The sequence below is a fragment of the Triticum aestivum genome, chromosome 4D (genome assembly GCF_018294505.1).
Source record: "Triticum aestivum cultivar Chinese Spring chromosome 4D, IWGSC CS RefSeq v2.1, whole genome shotgun sequence".
Classification (NCBI taxonomy): Eukaryota; Viridiplantae; Streptophyta; class Magnoliopsida; order Poales; family Poaceae; genus Triticum; species Triticum aestivum.
In genome coordinates, this window is record NC_057805.1 from 442,068,303 (window position 1) to 442,079,286 (window position 10,984).

The 10,984-nt window shown below is 44.1% G+C and overlaps 2 protein-coding genes across 2 annotated transcripts; one reads left to right on the top strand and one right to left on the bottom strand.

Moving 5' to 3' along the window:
* Positions 1-2,351: 2,351 nt before the first annotated feature.
* LOC123098461 (mavicyanin) lies at positions 2,352-3,231 on the top strand. The gene has a single exon (XM_044520448.1). The coding sequence runs from the start codon at positions 2,507-2,509 to the stop codon at positions 3,035-3,037; it is 531 nt and encodes a 176-aa protein (XP_044376383.1). The 5' UTR covers positions 2,352-2,506; the 3' UTR covers positions 3,038-3,231.
* An 818-nt stretch (positions 3,232-4,049) lies between these two features.
* On the bottom strand, positions 4,050-7,076 carry LOC123098460 (uncharacterized). Its single transcript, XM_044520447.1, has 2 exons — positions 6,640-7,076; positions 4,050-4,981 (listed from the first exon to the last, which is right to left on the bottom strand). The coding sequence occupies exons 1-2, from the start codon at positions 6,928-6,930 to the stop codon at positions 4,169-4,171; spliced, it is 1,104 nt and encodes a 367-aa protein (XP_044376382.1). The 5' UTR covers positions 6,931-7,076; the 3' UTR covers positions 4,050-4,168.
* Between the last annotated feature and the right edge of the window lie 3,908 nt (positions 7,077-10,984).

The following is a 10,984-nucleotide window of genomic DNA, read 5'->3' on the forward strand; positions in this document are numbered from 1 at the left end:
TCCTCCAGTCATATTGTCGTAGTGCTTAGGCGAAGCCCTGCGCGGATCACATCACCATCACCGTCGCCATGCCGTCGTGCTGACGAAACTCTCCCTCGACACTTTGCTGGATGAAGAGTTTGAGGGACGTCATCGAGCTGAACGTGTGCAGAATTCGGGGGTGTCGTACATTCAGTGCTTTATCGGTTGGATCGCGAAGACGTTTGACTACATCAACCGCGTTAAGTTAACGCTTCCTCTTTCGGTGTACGAGGGTACGTGGACACACTCTCCCCCTCTTATTGCTATGCATCTCCTAGATAGATCTTGCGTGATCGTAGGAATTTTTTTAAATTTGCATGCTACGTTTCCTAACATTTATTTAGCATGGTGTAGTAGATAAAAATAGATTCTAGATAAATACTCCTATCTGCAAAACTCAAGCTAAAATTCCTACGCAGGAGATAATACCTTTGTCTTCCATGCACGAAACCCTCGCCTAGATCTAGAAGGAGACCGACACATGCTATCTGGAAGGAAGACCGAGATCGAAAAAGTATTTTTACCGGTGGCGGGAGGCACCGGCGCACCATCCGCCGTCCATCCTGTTTCATCAAGATTCGTGCTGTCAGACTCTGTATAAGTTGTAAATTGATTCCCACTGCTATACCCGGTCAATACAACTGCACACTTGAGACAAAACAGTGTCTGACAGCTTTTTGCAGGAGAGAGAGAGAGAGTTAGAACCGAGAGATGTGCTCTGCATGCATTCCCTGTCTCTCCATACAAATGATTTGTATTTAATTTCATCCTTATATTTTGCATGATTGATATCTGTTAAATGAAATATCCATTTTTGAAACTTTATATATATTTTGAATCGTGATGACAAGATCTTCAGAACAAGATCAATCTTGGATATATTTAAACTTCTTTTTATTTTATATATTTCAGTTATCTTTGAATTGACTTTCATAAAACACAAAATTGTTTCGCTGTGAAATGATATTTATTTCACACATTTTAAAAGATGGATTTAGGCTCATTCAAAAATTATTTCACTCATTATCAAAAGATGGATTTAGGCTCATTCAAAACACTGGATTCATTGAATTAAAATACGTATTTCACTTATTTCAGAAAGTTGATTTCAATCATTAGAAAAACTCATTTGTTTATGTTCAAAAAACCAATTTCACTCATCTGAAGAAACATATTTCACTCATCTGAAGAAAATAATTTTTACTCACTTGTGAAAATATATTTCACTTAGTTGAGAAAACATATTTCAAAATTGATTTCACTCGATGCAAAGAACTGATTTCAATTATTTCAAAAAACCTATTTCACACAATTCAAAAAGTTATCAAATGGAAAAACAATTTCACTCACTTCATAAAACAGATTTCGCTCATTTATAAAAAAACAATTTCACTTATTTTAGTTGTTTCAAAAAAGTGATTTCACTCATTACAATATCTTTTGTAATGAGTGAAATCACTTTTTTGAAACTAATTTCAGTTGTTTCAAAAAAGTGATTTCACTCGTTACAAAAGATAGATTTCACTCATTTCACTAGTTTCAGAAAAAAATTACACCCACAATATACACACTGAAATATATGTTTCAATTATTTGAAATAATTTATATCTATGAACTTAGTGAAATTTATTTTTTGGACAAAGTGAAATGTGAAACTCGTTATTTCTAAATCTAGTTGAAAAATATTCAAGTTTGAACTTGTTCTGAAGATCATGTTGCAAGGAATTTCAATATATAAAAAAATTCAATAACGTATTTTTAATGTCAAAGATAGTGACAATCTAAAATTGTAAGCAAAAATAAAAAGATGCATTTGTTTGGAAGGGCAGAGAGAGGAAAGAAGTTGCATGCATGCGTACATTGCACTGGCAAAAGTAGTACCTATAGCTGACATACTAGTGCAAAGTGGTGAAAAGAGATGGACCAGCCATCTGACATCCAAAAGTGCTATACGAGAGATGGGTTATGAGAATACTAGTGCTATACAAGAGGTGGGCCACGTGAACGTACGAATCGGAAACCAGACGAACGGTGGATGGCTTGCCGGTACCTCCAGGATCCGGTAAAGAGACTTTGCGAGACCGAGATCCTGGTTGTGGACGAAGGTACGAGCGGCATTCCTTTGCGCGGCTACACGAGCCAGAAAGTCAAGGTTGCTCCAGCATGAGCCACAACCAACTGTGAAGAGGTCAGCATTCAGCAGGCCACCAACCCAAGCCCGGCCGCGTATGACCAGGTACCTACTAGTAGTGCAGTAGTATAATACTAGTGGTGGCTTTTGTTCAAACGCACATGACTACTTAACCCCAAAATCCAATATCCAAATGTCATTCCACCAACCCATCTCGCTAGGCGCTTGGTTGTATATAAAGCGCACGGCAGCATAAAAAATATAACAGCAACCCAACCCCCGCTAAGCATCAGCAGAGTCTTGCCTTCTACCTCCTCTGCTCTGCATTCCTCCTTCCAGTTCCAACCGCAATCAATGGCCGCCATGAAGATCACCCTCCTTGCCGTGGCCGCAATCTCGGCAGTCTTACTAGGCACCGCGTCGGCGGCGACCTACGGTGTCGGCGAGCCGGGCGGTTCGTGGACCCTCAACACCGACTACAGTAACTGGGTGTCCAACAAGAAGTTCCACCCGGGTGACGAGATCGTCTTCAAGTACTCAACCCCGGCGCACAACGTGGTCGAGGTGAGCAAGGCCGGCTACGACTCCTGCAGCACCGACAGCGCCATCAACACCTTAACCTCCGGCAACGACGTCGTCGCCATCAACGCCACCGGCACCCGATACTTCATCTGCGGCATCCCTGGCCACTGCAGCCCCACTGCCGCAGCCAGCATGAAGGTCGTGATCGACGTCGTCCCGAGTTCCTCCTCACCGTCGTCACCCATGCCGGCTGCCGGTCCCGGCGCGAGCAACCTGCCGCCACCCTCCTCTACCGCAACCTCTGCCGGGGCCACAGCAGGATTTGGCCTTGTCGTCCTACTGGCCGCCAGCCTCATGGCTTAGAACGCATATTTCAGCCAGCTGCATCCGGCACGCACATATGAGCTTACATATTGTTTGATTGGTTATTATGGGGAATATATACATGTATTATTGCTTAGAGCGAGGATGTGAGAACTACTTTGTATCTCTCACGTTTGTATGTAATCTACTGGCCTTTAGGCATTTCATATTATTTTTGAGGTAAAATTAGTAAATGTGCGTCAGTAGATTACATACAAACGTGAGAGATACAAAGTAGTTCTCACATCTTCGCTCTAAGCAATAATACATGTATATATTCCCCAGTAATAACCAACCAATCAATATGTAAGCTCATATGTGCCTAGCCAGAGCAAAGTTAGCAACGTCGAAAGAAATTTAATAATATCGATTTGTCATGATTTTTTAACCATCCCATATTATGTTAGTACCTCCGTCCGGAATAAACTATCGCTGAAATGAGTGTTGAACTGTAGTTGAAATGAGTGTATCGTACACTCATTTCAGCGACAGTTAACTCCTCGGAACGGTCGCCCTTTCCCACATGGTGGCTGTCCATCAGTTACGCACGCATCCCACATGGCGGCTGCCCTACAGAAACGTGCGCCTCCACCTCCGGCGTGTCGTCTGCGATGCTCTACGTTATCAGCTCTATCTTCGACGCACATCACAACGCCGCCGCAACCAGGGTAGGCAACGTCCCCGAACGGCCATATGGGCAGCTCATCTCGTAGCCCATCCCGTGTTTCTTGAACATGTGTTTTCACATCCAGAGGACTCGGGACGAAACCATTCGAGTTGGATCCAGATCAAATTCTACGGTACTCAATTTGATAAACAAAACATGTGTCATATACTCCCTCCGTCCGGAATTATTTGCCATATACATCCATTCGAGCGACAAGTAATTTCAGAAGGAGGTAGTTATGACCTAACACATGTTTTGTTAGTCAAACAAATCGATACCATCTCAAAACTTCCAAAAAAATTAGAGAAGCAGGAGTCACATGTACAGTAAAAGTTTTGCAGTCTAAAAATATCAACCGTGTAGTAATCAATTACTGATCTGAGCTCAACTGCTGATAAGGATAACAAATCACAATCAAAACAATGTTGACAAGTAGTAACAAGAACGTAGAACTAGGACATGAATCAATATAGGGTGAACCCAAAGAACTGCCCAACTAGAAGAGCTAACCCCATGCATACAGCTACAAGGGAAGCAGCCCAGGTCAGCTTCTCCGTTATCTTAGGTATCCTATCCTTTAGAGCCTCACTACAAGAACCTACAAAAGCAGTGTAGCTACCCATCGAAAATACAGTCCCGACCAAGAACATACCGAGGTAGGCCGCGCCTGCAAAGCGTGATGGCAGAGCAAGAGCAGGCAAGACCATCAGCAGCGCATCTGGCTGGAGGCCATGGACGACTCCGGTGGCAAATGTTGTGAAGCCAACTTTCTTCTTCCTGGGAGCAACAGCAGGGGCCTGTTGCAAGGGCTCACTGCCACTCATGTCTACACCCTCCAGAATTAGCCCTGACTCTTGGACCTCCGAAGCTTCCCGGATGCCAGTCGCGCCAATCAAAAGAAGGGTCAGACCTACAACTCTTGTTCCCCATATACGGAGAACCTCAATGTGCAAACGATCCTTGAGTAACAAGAAGAGCAGGCCAAAAATTATTTGTCCAGCATCATGGCCACAGCCCCAAAGGGCACCAACTAGTCCACTCTCCAGTCTTGATCTCCCAATTGATAGTGGTGCCAATGCAACAAGATGGTCAGGCCCAGATAAGGTATGTAAGCAGCCCGCGAAGAAACCAGCCCAGCCACTGCTCAATAACTCTGTTGAGAGGAGTCCACCAGATTTGATTACTGGTTGCACCGATGCATAGGCAGGATGGGGAATGCTAGAGTGCAAGGCACTTGCAGTAAGTGTCATAAGCAGGACAAGGGCAGCAGTAGAAGCCTGTGGAACAGAAAATAACTGTTATATCTGAAAATAGGTGCCAAAGAATCACCAAGAAAATTAATAAGAATGGCATAAGCTGTTATGGAATAGATGTCACAGTTTCGTGCATAAACACAACAAAATAGAGCAGAAAGCAAGAAGATCCTAATGGTTAATTAATTTCAGATGATGAAGCGTGCATTCAGATTTAGGGCCAGAACATCATACAGTACGACAAAATACTATACCATAACTTATATAGAATCTCAAATCTGCACATAAGCCCTGGCCCACTTCATAAATGAATGCTTCATACTTCCATTCTAAAATTACTATTTGTTTCATCTAGCAATATTCAAGACCATGTGCGATTCTGTACCTTAATGTCTTAAGGTAAAATATTACTGTTCTTTTTGCATGGGCATAAAAAGGAGATTCTGAGTACCAAAGCGCATGCTAGTGCCAAGAAACAGGTGCAAGAAACAGTTATTAGTTGACTATAAATGGTTGAAGGCCATAGTTGCCCAAAGGTCGCCTGAAGTGGATGAGATAATGATATGCCATAATGTACTCATTATTTACATGTTTATCCATCGTTGTTGTGGTAACAGGCCTGATCTCTAATAAGAAACACTTTGTTTTAGATGGCTATATCTTACTTTTTCAGTTGTCCTAGGGTGAGCAGGCTTTTTGGGTGAGTATGGTACCTGTGGAAACTACTCCTAAAAACTACCTTGATTTTATTAATATATTTCAGAAAAACTCGCAACTATCATCCTAAAAACTTGCAAAATAACTAGTTCACATGATTAAGGGTTTAATGTCTTTGGAAAATAAATTGCCGAGTGAATGTTCGCAGTGAATTTTGAATATAATAACTAAAGCTCACATCGGTTAACAACTATCAAAGATATTCAGTGCGATTAATCATTCTAAGCAGATGCGCCGTTTTAGAAGCTTAGTATTTGCAACATCATGGTTCACAGGTTCAGTGAAGTGCTGCAACCCTGTCCTTGTAATAATAAGCTGCAGTTCAAATGATTCTAGAAGAAGATTCTTGTTGTATCGTGCCATATACATGTTTCACAGATATGATTTTAGTTACTGTTTCATTTCTTTCAGATACATCGCCTTTAACACAATTCACATTAAAATCCACAAGACATTTCCTCCGGTTTAACACAAGTAAGATTGTTTCCTGTGCATTGCCTCTGTCTACCTAGGTGTAAACTGCAAATTAAAGCACAGCTGACACATCCTCTTTTCAACTAAAGAGGCCAAGCGACAACACGAAGAGAATTTCAACTTGTCACCAAGCACACAGTTTCGATTCCTCCTCCATCTATAGGATCAAAATATATAATATTTTCGAACCTATTATACGGAAATAAAGCCTGTTTGGAAGAAGCCAGTCCAATACCGCAAGCTATTCCATGGAAAAGGGGAGATTGCCATCTCCTCCACATGCGCATTAAATACTCCAAGCTGTCAGGATCTGAGGAGTAGAATTCCGGCAATTTCGTGGCTATTTCTTGTAGAATTTTCGTGTATAGGCCACTAGTTAGGACTAAATTCCGCTACAGCGGAGCTGGGGAACCATCTCAGCAATCCTACAACCCTGAGAACCGAATATCTCTGTCTGGATAAGAGAACAGAAATTTGAAATTTCTTCTCACCTTGGGGAGCAGGCTCCCGAGCAGCTTCAACGGAGGCCCAGCCGCCGCCGCCGCCGCCGCCACCACCTCCTCGACGGGTGCCGGGGCAGAAGCACCGTCATGCCGCACCGCGGCGCAGACCGCGGCACCGAGACGCGGCGGCTGCGCGCACAGCCGGGTCCATGGCGCGGCGCTCCCAGCACCCGCGGAGGCGGGGGCGGCGCGGCGGGTGGGGAGGAAGGGGGATCTGCCGGGTAGGTGGATCCGGGGCTGGGCCGGGGAGACCGCCGTCCTGGAGATGAGCCGCTCCATGGCGCCGTGGGGAGGGGGAGGAGGAGGAGCAGGAGAGGAGAGTCCAAGGGGGTGGAGAGAGAGATCGTGCCTGCCAACTTTCGGGACGGGGAGGTTGGGGCCTGCGTGCGGAAGTACGGGCTGGTTGGTTGGTTGCTCGCAGCGCAGCACGGCACGGCAAGGCGGCTGCGTTGCCTTGAGTGTGCACGGGGTGGTTGGGGGCGGGCTGGGGGTGGTGGTGGTGCGACGCGCACGTTCCCTGATTGTTAGTCGCCCGTGACAAGCTTGCCACGATATGCTGTAGTGCTATGGTTTTTCATGGGGGAAATGTCAAACATACTGGTCAGGATTTCCAGCCGGCTATTAGAAAAAGTTCAAAACGAACCTTGAACTCGTAGACGAAAACTAAGTTTGAACCTTGAATTATCTTGGAAATCAGCACAACCTACTACTCGATCCGATCTATTTTGAATCTTGAGAGCGTTCTCAAACAGGGATTGTCGACGTGGCAGGTTTAGGGTTGAATCCCAGGTTCGTTGCCTGCAGTTGCGACTGGGCCAGCCCAACCGACGCAAAACGGGTTTTTTTTCCTTTCCATAAAACGCAAGGCAAAAATACCGACGCAAACAGACGCAAAGTGATATTTTATTTTTCATAAAACACGCAAAGTAAAAAAAGAGAAAAAAAATACAAGGATTCGAGCTTAAACCTGCAGTTGCCGAATTCCTCCGACTAGCCACTAGAACAATTGGCTCTTGTTACTATATTGAAAGGGCCGAACAATTAAACCACGTAGAGCAGTGTCGATATTTGAAACATTTTTTGAAGGGCAAACAAATATTAAAAACATGCAGGGCTGAACAATTTTTTGAAATATCTTTTTTTCTAAAGTGGGAACACTTTTTGAAAAATCTGAATAATTTTATTAAAAACGAACACTTCTTTTGAAAACACAATCTATTTTGAAAAAGTGAACACTATTTGAAACATAATTTTAAAAAAAGGGAACAAAAATTAAAACCTGAAAAATGTTTCTATTGTTTTATAAAATGTTTATTGTCATTAAGAAAATATAAACCATGTATTTGGAAAATGTTACTGTGTCACATTTTTCGATATTTTGGGAATTTCGTAAATTATTTGGGTTTAAAAGTATAATCGTATTTCTAAATTGTTCATATTTTATTTAAAGAAATGTTTCATAATTTTTCAGGAATGTTGAACGCTTCTGTCGGAAATCCATTTTGGTGTTTTTACATAAGACATGCTATATAAAATCACTAGTAGCCCGCAGGCCGATTTGCTACATGCAGCCACTGCTAGTTCGATGTCCTGAGTTAGAGTCCTTCAGGGCACATTTTTTTGCGGCTGCTGGTATTTTCTGTCGCTCCCAATAGAAGACAATGGGTACGTGTAGTTTTAAAAAATGTGTATTGTAATATGAAATGTAAAAGAATTTATTATCATTACGAAAATGAAAACTAAAGAAAAAAAGGAAAAGGAAAGAAAAAGAAGAAGAAAACAGAGTAGAGCGATCGAGCGACTGCGCTAATGGGCCAGCCCATTTCGTCCTAATGTCGAGCTAGATGCTTGCCACATCAGTGGATCCCATCTAGACATCCTCAAGGTTTAAAATAGACCGAGATTAGAAAATTTGGTGTGGGGATTACAAGTTCAGGATTTGATTTAGTTTTCGTCTACAAGTTCAAGTAGCCAGCTATCCTATCCTATCCTATCCCGCCTACTAAAATCATTTATACTAGACAAACCAATAGTAATAACATGACAGGGAAAATTATAAATTATACCATTGAAATCTCTTTCAAATGCAGATTTAATGGCACGATTGTGGTGACACGTATAACATCCAACATCCGTCATAAGCCCCGCGGAGGATCTTCCAAGTGACACCGCACTCGCAGATCCGGAGCCGGCGAAGGACGAGGACGAGTCGATTGGCTGAGACCAGGAGGGTTAGGGGTTTGGCGTTGTTCGACCAAGAGAAGTAACGGGAAAGGGAAAGGGAAGAATCTGAGAAAGGACAAAAGAGAAATCCGACGCTAGATGTTATTAGGGTTGCTAGAGGTGGTTCTCTACACGAATTCGCTTTTGCCCTAGGTTTATTTACAGAGGCGGTTTCATTTCATGACTCATCTTAGTGAATTATTAGGAGTGGTCGCCTTTTAATTACCGCATGGCTTTGGTACTCAAAAAGGAAAAACCATATGTTCCAGGTCATTTAGAGGCGGCTGTATTTTTTTAGGTGAAAACTACCTCCGTTGGCCACCTCCAAATCTCTTTTTTTTAACCAGAGCCCTTAGGGATCTATCATTAATTCAAAAGAAGAGAATTTCTCGGTTAATTTATGAAGACGGTAGAAAACCCACACAATGTACAACTACCTAGCACAAGGCCAACGGAATTGTCTGCCTATGGGTGAGGGAGCACATGTGAGCATAGAACTCAACACAGGCCACCGAGAGACCCCCACATCAACGTTGCACACAACATCGTCTCATTACCTATCGCGCCCATGACCTGGTGACTCTGACTTCATTGTGAAAAAAAATCTAAGCGAAGATCCATCGAAGAACAACACCAAACACATGCCGACCAGCCATCTCGCATGAGCACCACCACAACAACCAAGCAACTCTAATTATGGTGAAGCCGTTGCCGTTGTTACACGAGTGGTCCAACCACAAGTCCCTCCATCCTGCCCCAACTCCTAGAATGATGCCCCAGGGGGGAGATGCACAGCCACCACCACCAGTTTACCGCCCCCCTCACCCAAGGGATATGAGGTTTCATAGAGTTTCCAAGGGCGAAAGAGCAAACACATCACCTCGACGACGCCTTCAAGAAGGAAGCGGGGCCCAAGGCGTCGACAACGCATACCCTGGCAACTAGCAAAGGCAAGGCTCCACCTTGCCGGCAACGCCTTTCCCCGTGCTGGACTCCTACCCTCGCTGATCTAGTCAGGTAATCCACCCTTTCCTTCCTCCCCCTCCTCCATCCTCAATGGCCCGGCCACTGGTGCGACACCTGCCATCCAAATCACCATCCCATCCTCTGAGCCCTCATTGCTCGACGCTATGGTCCATGATGCATGGCCAGGAGCTCGAGTAGCATTTGGCCACCAAGAGACAAACCGTGGTCGCACATGCAGCTGAGGCCACGGTGGCTGCCATGCACGTCGACCCCCAGATCCAAGAGGAACACTTGGCCATCGAGGCCACCATCAGCGCTTAACACATGGATACTGTCGCCTGGTTGTCCACTTTAAATGTAAGGTCAAGTGGATTTTTAGAGGCTGCCATCGGTGCCCATGGCGAAGACTATGAAGTGTTTTCTCAACATGCTTGTGCCTTCTTCAAGTCGAGAGCCAATAGATTGGTGCCCGGACTGGCCCAGATGACCTACCACGACAAGGCAGCGCCAATCGACATCTGCTCGGGCGATGATACATCTCAAACATATCTATTTTTTCCTACTGTTTCATGCCATGTCTATATCATTTTTGGCACCAATTTTATATTTTTTTCTGGACTAACCTATCAATTCAGTGCCTAGTGCTAGTTCCTTTTTTTCTACATTTTTGGATTTCCACGAAAATCAATTTTATCGGGCTAAAAAAATTCTGAAAAACATCAGACAAAGTATTACATCCAGAAGCTTCCGGTGGCAATTGAGATAGACAAGGTGGCCACCCACAGGGCCCACGTGCCCCTCCATGCGGCCAGGGGTGTGTGGTGTCGCGTGTCCCCTGGTGCTATGTTCCACTACCTCTAAAAGCCCACGTCTCTATATATTATGAAACTTCCGAATATTTTTTGACCCTAATTTTTCCATCACCGCACACCTCTGTTTCATGGTGATCCAATCTAAGGCCTTTTTGGAGCTCCACTGGAGTGAGAAGTCGTCACGGAGGCCATCGCCATCAACTTGAATGCCACCATGATCGCCTGTGAGTAGTTTCCTTTGGACAATAGGTCCATAGCAGTAGCTACATGGTTTTTGTGACTCCCCCATTCTTGACCGTGCACTAATCATACATGCATCATGCATGATCAGG